Here is a 23,388-nt window from a genome sequence, read left to right as displayed (position 1 = left end):
GGGCTTCAGGCGGCTTTGTTATATGGTAACTCAAACAGTGAAATATTATAAGACATTAAAATAATGTCCCTGAGGAATATTAACTGGTAGGGAAAATATTCATAATAATATTTATGTAAAACAATAATAGCATTTAGCAAAATTGGTGGACATTGCTGTGTGGCAAGCACTGTTCTGAGCACTAACTGGAATCACCTCTGGATTCATGGCTAAGAAATGCACTCAGGTCCACGCAGGTTCTAAGCAGTGAGTCAGGATTTGAACTCAAATACCTGGCACCCAGAATCTTCCCTGGCCCCGAACTCCAGCCCCTACTGCTTTGTAAAATAGACTCTGCTTCTAAACAGTGGAAAAGTACGGATTGGTATAAACTCATAAAAACGACTGAAACATAGCATACCAAATATCACAGTGAGTAGTGCTGGACTCTGGAATTAGAAGTTACTTTTTGTTCATCTACATTTACTAAATACATTTGTTTTGCAGTGAAAGAATAAATGTTAAGTATTTGGTACCAGGTAAAACTTCAAAGTGGTACAATTTCTTGTTGTAATGAGAACTAAGGAATCGATCAGGCATTTTCCCTTGTGGTAAAGAAGCCTCATGGGAAACTCGCCCATCCCAGACTCGGGCCTCCGGCTCCCGGGCCCACACTCCTCACATGGCCCCATGCCTTCTCGTTAGCAGCGGTAGGAGATGACGTTCTCCGTGATTGAGATGAATTCCAACCATGGGTGTTTGTTTCCTTCTGGTTTTAGGTTGATATCCCTGAAAGTACTTAATAGCATCGTGCTGTTGGGGAAATCATGCCAGTATGTGAAGGAGGCCAAGATGGAAGAAAAGTTGTTTAATCCCCCTCCAGCCAGTGCACCAGGCAAACCACCTAATAAATCACAGAGCAAATGTAAACCCTCTCAAGGTACGTTTGCTTCCTTCCATCACTTGTGTGAATCATTTTCCAAAGAGTTAATGATCTGAATTTTCCCCTAGTAAATCACCGTTTGGTCAGTGTTTCGCAGTGCTTTCAAGATTTGATTTCACTTTGCTGAGTTGTCTTTGATGTTTGTATTTTAGATCTCATCGCAGATACACCTAACGCAGTGCTCTGAGTTTTTACATTTATTCCTTGTCCAGGAGATGATCATTGAGCACCTGTTACACGACAGGCCTGGGGATATGGCAGTATCGAGGAAGGGCAGTGCCGATTCTGACTTGCTGGGGAGACGGGGAGAAAGCGAGGGGGCAGTCATGCTGTAGAGAAAACGACAGCCGGGTCGGGAAAGGGAAGTGTGACTGGGAGTCCAAAACTCCGCCAGCCAAGGAAGCAGCACCTTCCCGGGAGGAAGAGCGCCAGCAGCATGTGCTAAGGCCCAGGGCGGGAACCTGCTGGGCATGTGGAGGGACCCCAACGGCCGGGTGGCTGGAGTGGACCCATCCCACGGGAGAGGGACTAGAGAGGGAGTCAGAGAGGCCACCCTGCTGCCTGCCGTGTAGCTCTTGCTGTGTGGGAAGGTTCTGTTTCAGGGTTGGGAAGTGCATTTCAGACAAGTGTCTCAGTGCCCCCGTAGGGTGTTTTGGAGATCAGGAGACCGCAGGCCAGACACCATGCAGGAAGGTGGTGCAAGAGGAGTGACGTGATCCAGCTGGATCACTCTCCAGCTTTGTGGGAAGGAGACTCAAGGAGAGCGAGCCCAGAGGCAGAGGCCAGCGGGGAGGCTGCCTGGGTCAGAACAGGGGCTAGTGGTGTGAGCCGGGAGCACTGGCCAGATTCCAGATAGGTCTGGAAGAGCACAGGATTTGCTGATGAGGGTTCACAGTGTGAGAGAGAGAGGAAGGATGATTCCAGGGCTGCTGGCCTGGAAGACTTGGAGGCAGAAGTGGGACACTGATACCGTGTTTGTCATTAGATGGCAGTCCCCTGTCTGTTCCATATCCGTTCATAGGACTTGTTGTTTAAATGGCTTAATTTTAAATATGCGGAGCTGCTGTGTGCCAGGTAATATCCGTGATGCTGGAGATGCAGAGAGTGAATCGTGCCTGCAGGGCCTCCCAGACTGACGGGGGAGATGGCAGAAGCGGGTAATCCAGAAAGGGGAGCTGGTTGTCGGCAGGCATGGGGGGGTGGAGGGGAGGCTCCCGTCCTGGAGGTGGTGATACCTGAACGAAATTTCAAAGGGTAGACAAAGTGGGCATAGGGTAAGGGGCCTCCATTTGGACTTCCTGTGGGTGGAATGCTCAGGGCTGCTAAAGTGACTACACAGAAGAGGGTGGATGTCCTCAAGTCCGCTTGCCCCTGACATCCTGAGTGTGGGAGCCAATGCTAACTTTTCGGGCAACAATCATTAGGACTTGGTCATGTAGGAGGGAGTTTGTTATACGGGAGTTCTGATCTTCTCAAAATCAGGGAGGTGTTATTTGTGGGATACTACCCACATAATAGCCCTTCTATAAAATTTTAATTGAGCAAACAAATGGTGTAGCCCCTGAGTTTCATTATAAACCATGGCCGCTTATTTGCCCCAGGCTATTTGGTGTTGACTTGCTTTACCTTAAAGTATGGGTGATGGACACTTCCTTCCATTACCACTCTCTTGGTAAGCTTGTATGTATTATAAGTTGGAGGGAAATCTTTTTCTAATTAGCTGGATCTGTTTTTCCACAGAAGAAAACCTGTCTGCTTCGGTCACCAGCCAGCCTGTTCATCCAAAGGAAAATGTCATCCCATTACTTGTGGCAAGCAGTTCTGATCAGTTTCTCACGACTCCAGATGGCGATGAGAAGGACATAACGCAGGAAAGCTCTGAATTAAAGCACAGATCCTCAAAGAAAGATTTGTTAGAGGTAGACAGGTTTACAATCTGTGGAAACCGAATCGACTGAACTCTGTGGCCTCTCGTGTCCAGCAGAGTCCCGGGGTGGAGATGCTCTGCTCCCGGGACGGACAGATGCGAAAAATGGCACTTAAATATTTATTTAAAAACTTAAATTATTAATGGAAAGCGAATCTTAATATCTCTCTTCCAGTAATGGGGTCTGGCTGCAGGTCAGTTTGCAGAAGAGCAGCGACCTCCAGCCTGGACTCTGGAAACCTGACGGGTTGGAGGAGCCCCACCTGCTCGGTAGAGAGCAGTCGCCCCCGGACCTCACGGGCGAAATGTCAGAATCACTCTGCTTTGTCAGTCCGCACTTCCAGAACATCGAATTGCCTCGAGGCCTCTTCAGTACAAGGATATACCTGGAAAACTGTGAAGCTTTTCCCATGACATTACCTTTCCAGTCCCATACTATTTTCACAAACAGTTCTCAAACTGTCCTTCGTCTGCCAAAGCAGTAAAAAAAAAAATAATTAAACTTAAGTCAAGATAAATGTTCTTACCGCCAGAATAATCCTTGAAGAAGATGTATCTGAATTAATCAGAATAAAAGGCTACCTAAAATAATTCGTGATGAATAGTAGCGTTTTATAGGAAAAAACCCTAACCCAGTTTATTTAAAAAATATTCATTAATGAAGGTTGCATCACGGAGAAAAATGTTTCATAATTTTTCAGTTTACTCTTTAAAGCAAAATGTGAGCTGTGTATTGTTCCACTGCAATGGATGAAATAGAAATACCCTTACAAAAAAGCACTTTTTTATACTGAAAAAGCAGAGCAGTGTTAACTTTAATGTATGGTTAACTGGTTTCGCTTTAAAACGAATTGCTTCATAAATTGTTACAGTTAAAAGGATTTGGTGTTGAATGGGCTGAAGAATTGTCAGTGTACAAAATCCAAAGGTGTGAACTTTAACAGAGTTTTTTAAAGTGACAGCTTTAAGCAAATATTCTAAATGGTTTGGGTAGCGTCTTGCTTGGGCTTCTAAAATGCGGGAGTCCTGCTGATTGGAGCGTCTGTAGGGGTGCCTGTGCTGGGGGCCGGTGGCCGTGTGTTTGGGCTGCGAGCGCGGCTGTCGGGGGGGCAGTGAGGTGTGTTGTGTATGGACGCTGGGAACAGCAACCAAAAGGTGCTTTTTGGTTTTGTTTGAGACCAAGATTCCATTTCTGCTAATTACTAGCTTGTGGCCCACATCATAGGACAAGTCATTTCCCACCACAGTTTTATCTTGAGAAACCTTTCTGCATTTTTATAAAAATTTTACAGCGTCTCATTTCAAAATGTGCAGATGTAACTGTTAACTGTCATTTCCTTTGATGTCTTCATGTTGAAGTTCAGCTCCTGTGCTGACACTTCGGGCATATGATATGCAGAAGATAAATTTTAGGGGATCTGTCTCTTTCCTGGGTGAAATACAAAGCATGCTTTAATGTTTTGGCTTCTTTGGCTTCTGTAGAAATACGGAAGTGAATCTTAATGTTTTGCATTAACTAAAGAAATACGAAGATTAATGTTCATGTGGGGTAAAAGAGGAAATCTTAATGAAATGCTTTTGTGAAACCAGGAAGTATTTTAAGTTAAAAATGAAAAGACTCGTATTTTATGTATATTTCAACGAAGCCCCATTTTAGAATTCTTCTGGTATCCATCTCCTCTTCACCACCAAAAGGAACAGTGTCCACGTGAATGGAATAGTTTGGGGGAAACTTTGCCAAACGTAGCCCTGATCAGAGCAAGAATATGGTTTGGGTATATCTTTCAATTCAGCTTGAATTATCCTGTTATTATTGTGCTGTCATTTTCGGAAGATTTCATTTCCTTTGCAGAATCTATTGGGAGTTCGGAATGATGTTCATTTCCTCTGTTAAAATGGCATTCAGTACTAATTTTATAAGTGCATCTTGTGTGAAACTCAATAAATTCAATTTTGTAATCTTTTTTAAAAAGGTCACTGAATTTATTTTAATAATGTTTACTGTTATATTTGCTGGAGTAAATTTCCCACTCTGTAATAAGAATTTACTTCTAATTTACAAGTGACAAGACTGTCTAATTTGAATTCTCCTCTTGGTCTTAATGGTGGCAAAATGTTGGATTTTTATTCTGGGGGGTAAAAAAAAAGGCCAGTACTTGATCACAGACCATTTCCTATCTCTCAGCCGATGGGGGCGCTTGCCTTTGACAGGTGTTTTGAATGTCACACAATGTGTTTTTCACATCTAAGAGTCAAGTTCAAGACAGTACTTTGCTTTTTAAAAAAAATTTAAGGCACAACATAGGTCAGACTCTAATTAGCTTTTCCTTTGGAACAGAAGCATAAACGTCAAGGGTCATTCAGGAGCTTGTCCAGATTTTCTTTGTACTTTGTACTTCTGTACTTTGGCCAGTATTTAAACTGTACACTCATGACATGTATACATGGAAGACATGTGTAGTTAGAGCCCCAAAATGTATCTGCCACTAAATGCTAACTCAGCAGAGGAGAATATAAATTCACAAAATCATTTAAAATCACTACACTTTGATATGTTTCAGGTTCATTTATTCTTCCAACAGGGATTTATGAATCACCTTATATGTCAGGAGGCTTTGCTAAGATGCTGGGATCAGCAGTGAGCCCAGCTCCAGCTCTTCTGGGGAAGACCAATAGTAAACAAGTCAGTAAAATGGCGTCTCCTGGAGACACATTGCCTAATGACCAGAAGACCTTTCAGGTTTATTTCAGATCTAAAATAAATATGGTTCTTTAACATTTTATAGAAGTCTGATTTTTTCCCTATTGTATTTTCGTAAAATAATTATGTAGCAGTTTCACAGTACTTCTATAAAATAGAAACAGGAAAATAATTTTTTTTTTTAAACTAAAGACTGCCAGTTGTCCACCAGAATCTGTTCTGTTCCATAAACAGAGCTGCAACTGAGCACGTAGCTGCCTTGACAGTCGGGGACCACATCCCTGAGTCCTTGCTGTTGCTTGTGGCCTCATGACATTCCCACCAAGGGATGGAAGTCAAAGGGATATATGCCAATATGGACCCCCTTACACCTTCTCTTCCCTTCCCACCAACTGTAACCCAGAGAAGGTGTGACTTTGCCCCAACCATGCAGATAAATGCCGCGTCCATAGGATGGCAGGGGGATGGATCCTGGGTTCCTGAATGCCTCTGTGGAGCAGAGTCACCTGCCCACTAGGAACATTCAGACGACGCACGAGAGAGGAATAAATGCCTTTGTTTCGAAGCTACTGAGTCTAGGGGGTCTATATCAGTCCAAATTAATACACTAAGAAATCTGGAAGGGTCTATTTAGAGATCTTCACATAAATGGAGTGAGGTGTTCGACCTCTAAAACACATACTTCTGAAAACAGTCTGGATTCTCATTCATACTCTTTGTAGGGAAAAGCTAAGGATGACTATGTCCCACTCATTCAGAGGTCAGACTCCAGCACCCTTGGTCATCTTGAATGGAACCTTAAAATTTGCTCATAAATGGCAAAGTCCTATTTGTTCATACAGTCTACTGACCAGATACACCTTGCTCCTTATTGCTCAGGAAATTGTGTACAGGAAGAGTGAATGATAGATCTAGTCTAACAGCACAGAGAAGTGGAAATAAAGGAGTTAATACATCAAAAGAGCAGCAAAGGTACGGTCATCTGGGGCCAGTTTGAGGCAAATGGTTCTGTGCAAGTGATTGCTCGAAATATACCTGTGTTACGGTTCAGTGTGATATGCATTATTCGTGAGTGCCTGAGACATCGAGGATGGTTTAGGTCATGTTTAATCTGATTGAGACATGTCCACAATTAAGGAGGAAGTTGTTAAGGAAATTGGCATTCTAAGAGAGTTTTAGTGATCTGAAAAGTTGGCTTACAGGGAACAACAGCTCATGTTCAGCCATGCTTGCTTCGTCTAAATTTCAGTAAGAAAAGATAACACATTTTGGCAAGTTAGTAGAAGGTCCCTTTGGCACAGTGCAGTAAAGGTGTACTGGAAGTTGTTTGATAATGAAAAAGAAGGGTAAGTATCCGCACAGCGTATTTCGCTCTCAACTTACGACTTTCTTTTTGGCAGGTGGGGAAGTTAAGGGCAGTGGAGGGAGGGGAGTCTTGGGGTACAAGTGACACCTTTAAAAAGGTTTGGATCAGGAATTGTAGAATGTATAAGCTCTTGAAGGGTGAATTGTAATTATTTTTAGTAAGTGTATTCTATTTCATTTTAGATATGTCTGCATAAGAATGTAAACACTAGGAAATTGCTATAATAACAAGATTAACCACATAGAGTGAAATACAAGGAAAATGCATAAATATCTTGTAGGGCTTGATTTAACACATATTAATTGCACGGTCACGTGGAAAGCACAGATGTAAATAAGCTCTGCTCTGCTCTAAGGTCTAGCAGGCAGACTGATGGTTGAACTGGCTGGGCAATTCCAGTCCTGTGAGCTAAGTGCTGCCATGAATATGGGTACTGGTTGCAGCACAACATCTAACTTAGACGGGGCCCCAGCGTCTATCTTGTACAGTTCCTGGCATGAGCAGGTGGCCAATAAATGACTAAACATGGGAGCCATTGTGGGGAATGTGCACTCGGACCGCCTGAAAAAGAGAGTAGGAGTGAGATGGATAAGAAGGAAAGGAAGGGCGAGCCAGGCAGGGACGAAGGAGGAAAGCACAGCATGGCCCCACGTGGCCTCACATGGCTGAGTGTTGAGTGCCAACCATCATGCTGAGAATACGAGAAGGAAGAGCTTCAGTCCAGAGGGAAGGTGGAGAAGGAGGCAGGGGCTAGATCTGGAGAGCTTTGAATGCCTTACCAAGAATCTTGGATTTGATCCTGCAGGCGATGGGGGGAGCTTACATGGGATCTTCAATTGGATCGTTGGAGCCATCAAATGAGAGGATAAATGAGAAGAAAAAGAAAAGCTACTTGTAAACTATAAAGGGTTAGGTAACCTGTCCAAGGTCACACAGGTAGCACATATCAGAACAGAAAGTTAAACCCCTTCCCTAACTGAGAAGCCTGTGGTGTCTGCTGCTTTTGGGAGGAGAGAGAAACAGAGACCAGGAGACCCTGCGACCGTGGCCCTTCCCACCAGAGGAACAGGACTTACCGGATGTGGGGCATGGTGACCTTTCGGGATGTTGGGTGTCTAAGACGTTTGCGCCCCTGGGAAGCTCAGGGAGGGCCAGCTGGTTGTGCGGGATTGGAGGCAGGGACTTGCTCTATGACACTGCAAACCTGCTTATCTGTAGATCAGGCTTGATAATACCCACTTCTCGGGATTGTTGCGGGGAATAAGAGTGCATCTGACAGGGCACCTGGGTGGCCCAGTCGGTTCAGCGTCGGACTCTTGATCTCAGCGTCGTGAGATCGAGCCCCTCATCAAGCTCTGTTCTGGGCGTGGAGCCTGCTTAAGATTCTCTCCCTCTGCCCCTCTCCCCCCAAAAAAGAGTGCATCTGACGCTCGAGTTGTGCACTGTGCAAATCTAAGTGGGTGACCCTCATTGCCTGAGACCTCAGCCTAGATTAGTGGTCCTCAAAGTGTGGTCCCCAACCAGCAGCATCCCATCACCTGGGGACATGTTAGAAATGCAGATTATTCTCTGCCCCCACCCAGACCTGCTGAACAGAAGCTCTGGGACTGGGGCCCAACAGTCTGTTTTTACAGCTCTCCTGGTGATTCACAAGCTCGTTAAAAGTTTGAGAACCCAGGCCTAGAGCCATCACTGTCTAGGATCTAGAACTCAGAATTATGGGGCTCAAAACAACCCCATCTGCATTTCCCAAGGTAAAGATTGGAGAGACTAAAACAGAATTTGGGTCTTTAGCATATACTTCCAGTTTATTGAAAATCTGTATTTTATTGCTGTTGCTCGCTCAAGGCCAGGCAGCCAGGTAAGACAGAGCAGGGTTAGAAGCAGGGGCTTCTAGATCTTCCTCAAAGAGTGCTTGGCATTCTTCTGCCTACTATACCCTTAAGGTTCCACCCCCAACCCCTGGCACTAGACTCTTCCAGACGAGTCATGCAGAAATCATAAAGCACTGGGTCAACAGATCACATGAGACTCCCAAAACTTCAATCACCAAAGCTGAGGAAGAAAGGACCCAGAGTCCACTAAGCGGTGCACCTGAGCTCCCAACTGTCTGTGGCAGATTCACTCAGTGGAGCACCCCCACTCTTCCAGGAGCTGGTGACATGGTGGACAGGGCAAGCAGGGTCCTTGTCTTTGGAAGCTTCTATTCCAATATTCCAGTGGAGAAACCACTGGAATACGAGAACAGCTGAGTATTTGCAGAAGGTAATGGGGACCATAGAGAAAACAAGGTAATGAGAAAGGAGCAGGGTGCTTTCTTGAAATTGGATGGATCACCCAGGAAGGTGTCTGCTGCAGCCTGAGCTAGAAGGAATCTCATTCAGGCAGGGAGCAGCCAAATTCAAAGCCACTGGCACGGGAGTGAGCTGGCTGTACTCTACCAGCAGAAGGGAATTTGGCAGAGTCAGAGGTCATGGGGCTGGGGTCCAGGTCATCCAAGCCCAGGGACAGGAGTTAGGGTATTGCTGGTCCAAGGACTGGGTAAGTAGTTAGGATATTGCTTTTTTTCTGACTGTGGAGACTGGGTTGCAGCGTGGCTAGCATGGAATCAGGGAGACTGGTGAGGGGGCTGGTTTTGTTTGGTTTTTGTTTTAAAGATCTTATTTATTTATTTAACAGGGAGAGACACAGCAAGAGAGGGAACACAAGCAGGGGGAGTGGGAGAGGGAGAAGCAGTCTTCCCACCGAGCACGGAACCCACTTGGGGCTCAATCCCAGGACTCCAGGTTCATGACCTGAGCTGAATGAAGGCAGATCCTTAACAACTGAGCCACCCACCCAGGTTCCCCAAGGGGGCTGTTTTGAATGGAGTACCCTGGGCTCAGGCAGGCCTGGTGTCACACCAGAGCCGGGCCAGGAGCCCCCCAAACTGACCCCAGACTGACCTGGGACAGGCAAAGCAGCCGTAGTCTGCAGGAACCTCTAAACCTCCCCTGGCGATACAGACACAGAACAGAGCATTCAGCCTAGACTTGGTGCTTCGTTTCTTCCATGCTGACACTACCGAGTAGGCCAAGTCCATCTTTGTCGGATTCTGCTTCTCATTGGATGATCCTGGTGATGAGCAGCCTTCAGACACGCTTCCCTGCAGAAATGATTCCCTGGGGCAGGCTGGATGGCTCATCGGTCCACGATAGAAACCAACAGAAACCACATTTCCTTACGGGGAAGTGGAACGGAGCACAGAGGGTGCCAACTGAGGGGCAGGAAACTGGGCTCAGCTCTCCCACTGCTGGACCTGGGAAGGGAAGGAGCTGTTGGCAGGTGAAGTAAAGCCATGTGCTTTCAGATTCTGTCCACCTTTAACTGAAAAACACAGCAGGAGAGAACATGACTTGCACTTGTGAATAGAATGGAGCTAAGTGCGCTGTTCATTTCTCCCTCGAGCGTAGCATGTTTAGAGGTGGCCTAGGTCCCAGACTGATGGCGGTTTTGCCTTGAAGGGGTCTCACAGGGCACCCAACCTCTCCCGCAGGGGCAAGCTGCCTTCTACCGCACCCCTGATAGGTTGTCATCTAGCTGGGACATGAAATAACTGTAATAGTAAGAGTAGTACTTTTAAAAGCAGTACCTATTAGACATCTACAGCAAACCATCACACAAGAGCCCATTAATTCATATCTCCTTTAATCTGCACGATGTCCCTGCAAAGTCCCCATTTTACAGATGTGGAAACCAAGACTAGGAGGCTCTTTTCTCAAGTTGCCCAGCTATAGAGGAATAGAGCCAAGATTTAAAGCCAGATCCCCGTGATGACAGAATGTTGGCCCTTCCCCAATTCACAGAGCACAGACCTCAGCACAGCCCTACACGACAGCTCTTAGCAACACACACAAGATTTGTTTCCTCATCAAGGAGTTTTCTTTGGGGTTTTCCACATAGAGTATCATGTCATCTGCGAAGAGTGACAGTTTGACTTCTTCTTTGCCAATCTGGATGCCTTTTATTTCTTTTCATTGTCCGATTGCTGAGGCTAGGACTTCTAGTACTATGTTGAATAGCAGTGGTGAGAGTGGACATCCCTGCTGTGTTCCTGACCTTACGGGAAAAGCTCTCAGCTTTTCCCCATTGAGAATGATATTTGCTGTGGGCTTTTCATAGATGGGTTTTATAATGTTGAGATATATACCCTCTATCCCTACATTTGTGAAGAGTTTTAATCAAGAAAGTGTGCTGTACTTTGTCAAATGCTTTTTCTGCATCTGTTGAGAGGATCATATGGTTTTTGTCTTTTCTTTTATGTATGGAGTGTATCACATTGATTGATTTGTGGATGTTGAACCAACCTTGCAGCCCAGGAATAAATCCTACTTGGTCATGGTGAATAATCCTTTTAATGTACTGTTGGATCCTATTGGCTAGTATTTTGGTGAGAATTTTTGCATCCATGGTCATTAGGGATATTGGTCTATAATTCTCCTTTTCGGTGGGGTCTTTGGTTTTAATGCAGAGAAAGGGGAACCCTCCTACACTCTTGGTGGGAATGCAAGCTGGTGCAGCCACTCTGGAAAACAGTATGGAGGTTTCTCAAAAAGTTGAAAACAGAGCTACCCTATGACCCAGCAATTGCACTACTGGGTATTTACCCCACAGATACAAATGTAGTGATCTGAAGGGGTACCTGCACCCCGATGTTTATAGCAGCAATGTCCACAATAGCCAAACTGTGGAAAGAGCCAAGGTGTCCATCGACAGATGAATGGATAAAGAAGATGTGGCATATATATACAATGGAATATTATGCAGCCCTCAAAAAAAATGAAATCTTGCCATTTGCAATGACATGGATGGAACTAGAGGGTATTATGCTGAGTGAAATAAGTCAATCAGAGTAAGACAATTATCATATGACCTCACTCATATGTGGAATTTAAGAAACAAAACAGAGGATCATGGGGGAAGGGAAGGAAAAATAAAACAAGATGAAATCAGAGAGGGAAACAAACCGTAAGAGACTCTTAATCATAGGAAACAAATTGAGGGTTGCTAGAGGGGAGGGGGGATGGGGTAACTGGGTGATCAGCGTTAAGGAAGGCACGTGATGTGATGAGCATTGGGTGTTATATAAGACCGATGAATCAGGGCGCCTGGGTGGCTCAGTCAGTTAAGCGTCTGCCTTCAGCTCAGGTCATGATCCCAGGGTCCCGGGATAGAACCCCGAATCCGGCTCCCTGCTCAGTGGGGAGTCTGCTTCTCCCTCTGTCCTTCACCCTGCTCATGTACTCTCTCTCTCTCCCTCAAATAAATAAATAAAATCTTTTAAAAAAAGCATTTTAATAAGACTGATTAAACACTGAACTCTACCTCTGAGACTAATAATATACTGTATATTAATTAATTGAATTTAAATTTAAAAAAGGAGTTTTCTAACAAAAATATGCATAACCAATTTTCCATTCCCTCTGACCTCCTTTGCTTCACATTTTCCAGACTCTCAAATGATTCTAATTCTCCCTAGATTCGCATTTTGCTGAGTGCTATTTTTAGAATTTGGATTATGAATGGATTGTTCTGGTTCTGCTCATTTCCAAATCACCTTTTTTCTCTCTACTGAATCATGATGAGGCATAACAACGTGGATTTATGTGACACCTGACACTTTCAAATTGTCTCTCCTTGGCTTCTCGTTCACCCCTGCAAGGTGGATATAATAGGGCTCGAGATGTCCATGTACCAACCAGGAAACAAGAGCCCCGATTTTCCAGGCACTTGGATGCCATGCCTGCACCAGAGAGGTGGGCTCCCCACCACGCAGCGGGCATGTGCTTGCAAAACACACGGTCATAATGTGCCCAGCACTGCTGGCCCCTTGCAAAGGAGGGAGGATGGCGGAAGGATCTCCTTCCTGGCTCCAGCAATGGCAAATACCACTCACTTTAAAAGCTTTTTATTAGTTTTTTTTTTTTTTTTTGACATTTTTTTTTAATTTTTTTTTTAAAGATTTTATTTATTTATTAGAGAGAGAGAATGAGAAATAGAGAGCACGAGAGGGAAGAGGGTCAGAGGGAGAAGCAGACTCCCCGCCGAGCAGGGAGCCCGACGCGGGACTCGATCCCGGGACTCCAGGACCATGACCTGAGCCGAAGGCAGTGGCTTAACCGACTGAGCCACCCAGGCGCCCGCTTTTTATTAGTTTTGATCCTCAAGTAATATGCGTTCATTACTGGAAAGTCAGAAGGCTATTAAGAAAAAGATGGGGTGAAGAGAGAAATACCCATAATTTTACCATTTAACTTGGTGCATGTTCTTTCAAACTGTTTTGGCAAAGGGACGCGCAGAGACAGGTTTCCTCATGTAAATGTACTTCAGATACGCTCCACGTGCTGATTTGAAGCATGCTTCATTTCCTTCACATGTGGTGGGAATTCTTCCGTGCAACAATTTGAAATATTTTCAATGCGTGCATAGAATTCCATATATGACCATATCATCGTTCCTTTAATCAATTCCTTTTTGTTGCACGTTTGATCATTTCTTTAGGATGAATTCCTAGAGCTGGAATTACTTGGGCAAAGACTCTCAATCACTTGTGATGTGTTGTCACAAAATGACTTTCCAGAGGCACACATTATATGAATGTTCTCACCAGCCCTGGGCTGGATGACGGTCCTTTACAAGGGTTTTTAAAAGGGTACCTAGCTTTAAGCATATGATTAAATATTTTTAATACATTTATTAGATATTTTTCATTTTAGCAACACACGTATTTGTATCTTTAATTTTTCTTTTCGGTGTTAGCTGGAAGTAGGACAGGGAACGGGGGGCCTGGGAGCTTCGTGACTGCCCTAGACCAGTGTTTCTCAACATTTTGGATAGAGACCCATATTTTTTATGGGTCTCTATTTTTTTATATAGAGAGAAGTATATTTTACGTCAAAACCCAGTGGACACACACATATATGCCTGAAAAGTAAACTTTTACCAAACAATTCCTTCCTTTACTCTGATTTTTTCAGGTATTTTCTATTTATATTTTTTAAATGCTAGTCATACCATACTAAATTGATACCATACTCTTGTGATGGATTGTGTCCTATAGATTGAAAAACATTGGCTTAGACCCAACATCATCAGCTGCCTGAACATACTGGCCCTGAACAAAGGCAGGGTGTTGGCACATCCGGGATCTGATGATTGCCCTCTTCCTGGCTTGCAGATGGCCGGCTTCTGGTATCCTGGCCTGGTGGAGAGCAGAGGGAGAGAAAGCGAGCTCGCTGTTGTCTCTGCCGATTAGGGAACTGTGCATTTCACGTGCACCTTGACTGGGCTTGGGTGACCCAGGTAGCTGGGAAAGCATTCCTTCTGGGTGTGTCTGTGGGAGTGTTTCTGGAAGACGTTAGTGCTGGTTCGGTAGGCTGAGGAGACTCGTGGGCGGGCATCACCTAACCCCTGCAGAGCCCACACGGAACAAAAAGGGGAAGGAAGTACGAGTTTCCTCTGTCCTGGAGAGTCCATGTCTGTTTTCTCTTACCCTCAGAGCCCGGAGCTCTTGGTTCTTGGGCCCTCATCCTCCAGGACTTAAAACTACCAAGTTCCTCAGTCCTCCAGCCTCAGACTCAGACTGAATTATACCCTCGGCTCTCCTCGTTCTGTAGCTTGGACACCAGACTGCGGGCTTCCGGTCCTCCACTACCATGCGGGCTTCCGGTCCTCCATTACCATGCGGGCTTCCGGTCCTCCACTACCATGCGGGCCAAATCCCCTAGTAGATCTCCTCTTATTGGTAACTGTGGATCTCCTAATGGGCTCTCTTTCTGGAAAACCCTGACTAACCCAGGCACTAATCCCATTCACGAGGCTCCACCCTCATAACCTAATCACCTCCCACAGGCCCCACCTTGGGGGACAGGATTTTGACAGGTGAATTTGGGGGCAGTTATCCCTGGGCCGGAGTGCTCAGATGCCTAGAGGCCTTTCCTCGCAGGATTCATGTCTTCAGCAACAGGCTGACCCCACTCAGGGCTACTCCCCGGGTGCACTCAGGTCTCAATTGTTGGTCTGCATTCTTTTTCTCCAGTGGACTACATTTTCCTCATGTCTTTTCAAGTATGCAGTTGTTACCAATGTTCCCTCAAGGCTCTCTTTGAATTCATCATCTGGAGGTTTTGCTAAGTGGCTTGGGACAGCCTCGTGCTGCAGAACAGGAGTCATCTGCGATGCGCCCACAGTGCACAGAGCACCTGATGAACCCGGACCGGCCTCTGGGATACGGCGCTCAGTGCTTCCTTCCACCACTGTTGCCCCAAAAGGCTGACGACCCAGCAATTGGCTCTGAAGTTACCCCCTTCCTGTCTAGACTGGACACAGAATTCCTTCCCCCAGAAGGGCTCTGCTTGGTTTTCTTGGTCTTCAGAAATAAAGCATCTTCTTTTTCACTGGGGATTCTTCCCCGTCCCGTGGGAGTGGTGCCTCCTCAAGTCTGATCATGCCACATCCTGAGACTGACGTTCATGAAAGTCCCAGCTCCTGTCAGTTGGGTGGGTCAGCCTCTTTGTCATGAAGTGATGACGGACGATGGCGGACAGGAGGGATCCCAGTCCCATGATGCCTTCGTGACTGGCTCACGCTTGTACAGCAGAGATTATCCAACTGGTTATCACAGATCCGAAGGAGAAGGAACAGACGGTACCTCGCTTTATTGCACTTTGCTTTACTGTGCTTCACAGAGACTGTGAGTTGTTTTTCTTTTTTTTTTTAAGATTTATTTATTTGAGAAAGAGCAAACACAAGCAGGGAGAAGGGCAGAGAGAGCGTGCGAGAAGCAGACTCCCCGCTGAGCAGGGAGCCCGATGTGGGTCTCCATCCCAGGACCCCAGGATCAGGACTGGTGCCAAAGGTAGACGCTTAAGCAACTGGGCCACTCAGGTGCTCCTGCGTTTTTTTGTTTTGTTTTGTTTTGTTTTTAACAAATTGAAGGTTTGTGGCAATCCTGCCTCTAGCAAGCCTATCAGCACCATTTTCCAAGAGCATTTGCTCACTTTGTGTGTCTGTGTCACATTTTGGTAATCATCACAATATTTCAGACTTTCTCTTTTTTTTTTTCTTTTCTTTGAGTCCTTGTTGGAAAACGGTGGTCGGTAAAAGGTTAAGGAACACCGAGACAAAAATCTCCCCTTTCTGGTAAAGCTGGGCTCTCTGGGCCTTGTAGCAGCGAGAAATGATCGCGATGTGATGGACCTAATATCTTCTAGACTGTATTCTCATCAATCACCGTGTTTAATGGCTGAAGTGGGTTTAATAATACTCATCTCTCAGCGAAGGCAAACATGCCCTGAGAAGGTTAGATGACATGCCCTGGCTGATACCTGTGGCTGGTGATGGAGACGGAACGCACCCAAATGCAGGTCTCTGACCTGTAGCTTTGGGGGTGTCCCACCACACCCCCGAGGAGAGCACCCTACTGCCACTGCAAATTAAATCGCTGTCATGTCCTAATTAAAATGGCATTAATTAGCTGTCACTTTAACACAGATGACCCGGTAGTGATGTAGTCTTTCCTCCACTTTGCAAAAGTCCTTTTACTTCCAACTAATTAATTAGGCATCAGGATAATCCCCCCTAGCAAGCTGCTGACCTGATTTGAAAAGCTGAGGCTGTATCTCAGTGTGGAAATAGGACCCCAGCTGGGAGTTAGAGTCTTCTCTCCATGAACTCCTGAACTCCGTCTAGACTTGCAAAGGCAGCCTCCCAGAGCCCTGGGTTTCATCCTGGAAGAGGCCATTTCCCTCTCTGCTGTTTTGATCAAATGACAAGCTTCTAGTTTTTTAAAGTGCCATTTACAACTTCTTGAGAGCCCACATGCCATCCTCCCTTAAGCTGTTCCCCGAGGCGGAGGCCCCGAGGAGCCATGACAGGCGGGACTGGTTTGTGTTGACGGGTGCTTGTGACCTCACCTGGACTCTAGTAAAGTCCTGTAGGTGCTTGAGGTCATTCACGCCGCACAGACCATTTTTGAGCTAGGTCCCTCTACTCCCAAGCAGGTAAGACCCAGACTTACAGAGAAGCAGCGAGTGCAAAGGGACGCAGTAAGGGGCAGAAGCAGGATTCCAACCTGGACAGTCTGCCTTCCGACGCCCCTGGGAACCCCGAGGCCGCCCCGCTCCATCTGCAGCCTTCCTGCAGCCTGTGGCCGTGGGTGCCCACCGGAGGGCGGTGCTGTCTCCAGCGCGGACGGGGCCAGCGAGCCGTGCAGGGTCTGAGCATCGTACTCTCCAGTGGGCCCCTCCGGACCGCATGGATGTCAGCCGGTTCGACCCTCCCGGCAAAGAGGACGGGCTTCTCTCGGGCTCACAACTGAGGAGTCTGTGGTCCACAGAGGCCAGGTGAGCCCCTGAGATCACTCAGCAGCTGTGGAAATGAGAATCTCACCCCATTCACTGCCACCAAAGACCGTGCCCTTGAAGCCGAATGAAGAGCAACGGCAGGAAGTGATCCCGCCAGGACGGGTGCCAATCACGAAGGACAGTCCAGCAGCCCGGCGCCTGCTGAGACTCCTCCCAGGAGAAACCGGGCTAGGATGGAGTCAGAGGTTCCTGGGTGAAAACCCCAGGAAGGCCAAGGCTTTTGTTTCTCAAGCCTCGGGGTCCAAGACACACGGCAGGTGAATATACCTTCCCTTTTTTTTTTTCCCCACTTTTTACTTTTTTTTTTTTTAATATGCTTTCCTTATGGGAGATGAGACGTCGTTGTTTTTTTTTTTTTAATATTTTATTTTATTTATTTGAGAGAGAGAATGAGATAGAGAGAGTACATGAGAGGGGGGAGGGTCAGAGGGAGAAGCAGACTCCCCGCTGAGCAGGGAGCCTGATGCGGGACTCGATCCCGGGACCCCAGGATCATGACCTGAGCCGAAGGCAGTCGCTTAACCAACTGAGCCACCCAGGCGCCCGAGACGTCGTTGTTTCCAAGAAAAATCAGTACTCACCTTGACTGGGGTGCTTCCTTCTGGGGCAGGAGCGTGGAATTCAGCCAGTTCCGTCCAGCAGGGAGACTGAACCTGGTTCAGAGGGCCCCATCCAGGAGAGCGGGGCACCCAGCAGAGCCAGGCTACACATTCGGGGGGGAGGGGAAGAAAGCATCTCATGCAGAAAGAGGGCGGAATTGCTCATGGGGCTGGAGCATTGGAAGAGGTGATGAGAAGAGAGCCTGGGCACAGATGGGGGCCCCCCAGGGAGGCACCCCTCCCCCAGAAGCACTCCCGCATGAGGCATGGCAGTGGTGGGGTTATGGGAATGAAGGCGGAAGTCCCCACCGCAGCCCTAGCAGCGCGCCCCCTCACCCCGTGGGCCCCATGACCTTCCCGGAGGAGCAGCGGGAGTAGCAAGCCCGAGGGTCCCAGGAAAGGGGCAGCCACCCTTGCGGGGGAATGGGGGGACCCCAGAGAGTCCCCACCCCTGTACCAGAGTAGAGTCCCTGTGCCCCAGGCCCTAGTACTCCCCTTCCCACCCTCCGAGGGGTGAGAGGCACATGCCCAAAAGATCAAACCAAGGGAGGCCCAGGAGCTCTTTAGACTCCTCTCCAGAGCTCTGGTCCCCCCAAGGTAGGAAGTAGGGGTGGTGCAGGATGCCCAGGCACAAGGGGGCCCAAGAGGGAGAGGACCACAGGGTCCAGAGCGCAGGCAGTGGGGTCACAGGGAATTTGTAGCACGAGGAAGGCCCAGGGGGTAGGGAGGGGCAGAAGGTGGGGCCAGGGGAGTCCTGGGCCCAGTGCACGGGGCTGGAGGGCCTGGGGCCCAGCAGGGTTCAGCAGCCAGGTTCTCCTTGCCCAGCACCACTTAAAAAGAAGCTCCACTTTCATCTGTGAATCTGTGGCAGCTCTGCCCTGGGGGCTGCTCCCGGAGGGACCCCCTCCCGGATGCCCTGACATCTCCCCACCATCCAGCCCACTCAAAGGGCGGCACCCAGCACAGCTAAGGCCCCAGTCTGTTCTGATGGGTGGGAGCCTCTGCCTTTGGATTGTGAGATATTTTACGTATTACCCTTGGTACGGAGCGGAATTCTCCCTGACAAAAAGGTTCTCCTGCTTTGAAACAATTGAAAACCATACTATCCCACCAAACCACCTCTTTCTACGCCCAAGATCCTAACTGGGGCCCACAGATGGTTTTGATGCAAGAGTATTTTCAGTTGGGCCCATCAAAAGGTGCTTTAAAAATCCGAAAATTTTGTGTACAAATATCATTTCTGGGTTTTTTTTGTTTGTTTTTCTTTTTAAGATTTTATTTATTTATTTATTTTTTTTATTTGACACAGAGAGACAGCGAGAGAGGGAACACAAGCAGGGGGAGTGGGAGGGGGAGAAGCAGGCTTCCCGCCGAGCAGGGAGCCCGATGCGGGGCTCGATCCCAGGACCCTGGGCACCATGACCTGAGCCGAGGACAGACGCTTTAACGACTGAGCCACCCAGGCGCCCCACATTTCTGGTTTTTCACTTGCTCTAGTCCCATCCTCCACTCGCCCTCTCAGCAGCAGTCTCGAAAAATAAATCCACATTTCCAGTACTGGCTGGAGCAAAAGGGAACTGGAATTCTCCCAACATGTCATTCCTAAAGACTTGTCATTCTCTGACCTGACTGCAGGTTCCCTAGAAGACCCACTCTAAAGCTTTTTTTTTTTCTGAAGTGGGTTCCACGCTGGGTGTGGAATCCAACACAGGGCTTAAACTCATGACCCTGAGATCCAGATCTGAGCTGCAATCAAGAGTGACTCAGCTGACTGAGCCACCCAGGCACCCCAAAAGGCTTGTCTTTATTTAAATGGACTCAAAGTCCACCCACTATAAAAGTCTCTCCCTGTACTAAGCTGGCCGTAATAAAAATATATAAGTATTGGCGGAGATGTGGAGAAAATCGGACCCCTCACGCATTGCTGGTGGGAATGAAAATATAGTGCAGGAGCTAGGGGAAAACAGTCTAGCAGGTCCCCCAAAACATTAAACACAGAGGTACCAAATGATGCAGCCACTCTCTTGTCCATCTACCCAAGAGAAACAGAACATAGGTCTGCATAAAAGCCCGGACATGGATTTTTCATAGCAGCATTATTCATAATAGCCAAAACTTGGAAACAACCCAATGTCCATCCACATGAAATGGCTAGACAAAATCCCATACGATGGAATGTTATTGAGCTACAGAAAGGAATGAAGCCCACGGCGTGGAGCAATGAACCTTAAAAACATGATGCTAAGGGAAAGAAGCCAGACCCAAAGACCACATAATGTAGGATTCCATTTCTAGGAAGTGTCCAGAATGGGTTAATCCAGAGAGACAGAAAGTCGAAGAGTGGTTGCCAGGGCTGGACTGAGGGAGAACGGGGAGTGGCTGCTAATGGGTATGGAGTTTCTTTCTGGACTGATGAAACATTTCTGAAATTAGATAGTGGGGATGGTTGTACGACTTTGGGACTGGAATAAAAAACCACTGAATTTTACACTTCTAAATAGTGAATTTTATGGTATGTGAAAAATCTTAATAAAAACAAATGTAATCAATTAGCAAATGTCTCAGGAGGACAGTGCTAAGATTTGTGCTGTATTTTACACCAAATTTCAGCTCCAAATTGTACTTTGGATCCTGGCCTTCTATATCTGACATGTCTTCTGACCTTTCGTGACAGAGAGCCAAGACTGTAGAGATTTACTCTGGATTTGATCAGAGAGAAAGTAAGAGCAGAGACTGGTTTTCAAAGCATTTTAGGAGGGGGCTCGCTGGCTGGCTGGCCGTGTTAGCTTTCTGGTCTGCATATCTACTGACTCTGTGCTTGCGCCTAGAGGAGTTAGTAAGGGAACACTTGCAAAGTCTAAGCCTAAAAGTCAATGAAGAAATAATGGAAATTGTCAAGTTACAAGAAAAAAGCATGAAGTGTGAACAATACTTGAAATGTGTATGATAGCTAGGATATTGCTAAGCAAATCAATAAGAAAAAAGATAAATGGCCCATTGAAAGAGAAAAAAGGCACATGAGAAATTGATTCTTGAACAATAAATACAGCCAATAAATATAAAAATATGCACTCTCTCAAGTAACTTAAAAATTACAAATTGAAACAATAACATGAAGCCATTTTTAAGCTCGCAGACTGCAAAGAACCGTGACATTAGTGTGGATGAGGGTTGTGACCACTTTCCTGCATTTTTGGTGGGGACTATTAGAATGAATTTTCTTGAGGGCTATTTAACAAAGGTATCAAAAGAATTAAAAGATACAGAAACTCATTCTGTATATGTAGGCATCAGAAATAATTAACTATTCAAGTTCTAGAATCAGATAAACCTAAGTGTGTAGCCTTGACCACTTACTAGCTGTTTATCCACAGACAAGTTATTTACTATCTCCAAACATCAGTTACTTTATCTGTAAAATGGGATTAATTATAATACCTGCTTCCTAAGTTTCTCTGAGAGTTCATTAATCCAGACATTTGTGAAGCACTCAGCTCAGTCATTGGCTCTTAAGCATTCAACAAATATTCCCTATTTTATTATCATTAAGAATTTATTCAAAGAACATGTTATGTTCATCACAGTGTTATTTATACTGACACAAATTAAGATGATGCCTGAGAATGTGGGGTGTTTAAATAAGTTGTAGTTTATCTACATAATGGGTTTCCATGCAGATATCATAAAATGCAATAAAATCTTCGTTGACATAGAAAAATGTTTATAGCATATTGCTAGGTGAAGAAAAACGGGCTAAAACACTTTAACACGAAACTGTTTATATAAAAAGTGTTTACAGAGACTGCAAGGACGTGAGTCAAACTGTTGAGTGATTATGTATGTGTGATCAGACTCTCAGTGACTTCTTTCCCTTACGTGATTTTTAAAAAGTAGGCCTTATTTTTTTCTATTCATATTCCTGCCTTTTACTTAGTTTTATTTTTGTCAAGTATCGTTAGCATACACGATTATCATTTCAGGCATAAATATCATGATTCTATACACCCGTCAGTGCTCATGACGATACACGTGCTGTTTAATTCCCATCCCACTATTTGCCCCGTCCCCCCACCCACCTCTCCCATGGCAACCACCAGTTTGTTCTCAGTAGTTAAGAGTCTGGTTTTTTTGATTGTCTTTTTCCTTGTCTGCTTGTTTTGTTTCTTAAATTCCACTTATGAGCGAAATCCTATGGTATTTGTCTTTCTCTGACTGACTTATTTCACTTAGCATGATACCCTCTAGGTCCATCCATGTTGCTGCAAATGGCAAGATTTCATTCTTTTTACGGCTAATATTCCATTGTATACACACCACCTCTTCTTTATCCATTCATCGATGGATGGACACTTGGGCTGCTTCCATATCTTGGCTATTGTAAATAATGCTGCAACAGACATAGGGGTGCATATATATGTTTTTGAACCAGTGTTTTCATCTTCTTTGGGTAAATACCTAGTGGTAGAATTATTGGATCATCTGGTAGTTCTATTTTTAGTTTTTTGAGGAACCTCCATACTGTTTTCCACAGTGGCTGCACCAGCTTACATTTCCACCAAGACAGGCCTTTTTTTAAAAAAAAGACTTATTTATTTATTTCAGAGAGAGAGAGCACAGAAACAGGGGGAGGAGCAGAGGGAGGGGGACGAGAAGATTCTGTGCTGAGCACCAGAGCCCAACACGGGGCTGGATCCCAGGACCCTGAGATCATGACCTGAGCTGGACAACACACATCTTCCTTCGTGACAGTCACTTCCAGGCCTGCATGTCTTGCCATCCCTGATTGAAACAAATCCCAGTTACTCTTTAAACACTCCCGGAGACCCGATCTAGAGCCCCTCCCTCCTCAACAGACTTCAGGGGATTCTGTAAGCACCTAATTCCCTGCACAGGTCTCTTTTTTGTCTAGAAATGGCTAGGGGGTTCTTGTTTCCTGCAGTTAATCACGAAGGTAAAGCCACCAACCCCAGACTGCACGGCTGGCCAGGAACAAAGCGCCACACTCCCTGCCTCGAACACCGGAGCCCTCGAGCAGGAAGGCTGACTCTATTTACCCTGGTGTTTGTGTCGCTATCTACAGTCGCAAAGATGTCTCCCACTGAAAGCACTTCCCCACTACAGAACGTTGCCCTGGCCAGTCTGTGACCTTGGTTGGCCAGCCTCCAGGGGAAGCCGTTGCCCGAGCAAGGGTTTGGCAAATCCCTTGAAGTCTGGACCATTTCCCCACAGCGACCTGAGCTCCAGGTTAGGTTTCAGGCCTTGGGAGAAGAGGAATCTGACACTTCCGTGAAGCTGAACTGAGGGTTACTTTTACCGAAAAGCCCAAGGGATGGCGGGGAATCCAAGGTGACTTCCTGCTGCACCCGCCCCCCCCCACCCCAGTCTGCTGGAGAGGTGCTCTGTCTCCGGAGGAAGCTTAGGGCTGTCAGATATTTCTACCTGTGTGTTTCCTGTGGATTCTCTCCAGGTC

At 46.3% G+C, this 23,388-nt stretch overlaps 1 protein-coding gene across 4 annotated transcripts in view; it reads left to right on the top strand.

Annotated features, from left to right (window-relative positions):
- Positions 1-4,813, top strand: part of TAPT1 (transmembrane anterior posterior transformation 1) — a 57,362-nt gene extending 52,549 nt beyond the window's left edge. For all 4 annotated transcript variants that reach the window (XM_027598186.2, XM_027598190.1, XM_027598189.1 and 1 more), the window contains exons 13-14: positions 759-919; positions 2,663-4,813. In XM_027598186.2, the coding sequence (XP_027453987.1) occupies positions 759-919; positions 2,663-2,880 (379 nt within the window). In that variant the 3' untranslated portion in view covers positions 2,881-4,813. The remainder of the gene's footprint in view (positions 1-758; positions 920-2,662) is intronic.
- The last annotated feature ends 18,575 nt before the right edge of the window (positions 4,814-23,388 follow it).

This window comes from Zalophus californianus, chromosome 2 (genome assembly GCF_009762305.2).
Source record: "Zalophus californianus isolate mZalCal1 chromosome 2, mZalCal1.pri.v2, whole genome shotgun sequence".
Lineage (NCBI taxonomy): Eukaryota > Metazoa > Chordata > Mammalia > Carnivora > Otariidae > Zalophus > Zalophus californianus.
Note: the sequence above shows the minus strand (reverse complement) of the source record. Positions and strands in the feature narration are given on the sequence as shown.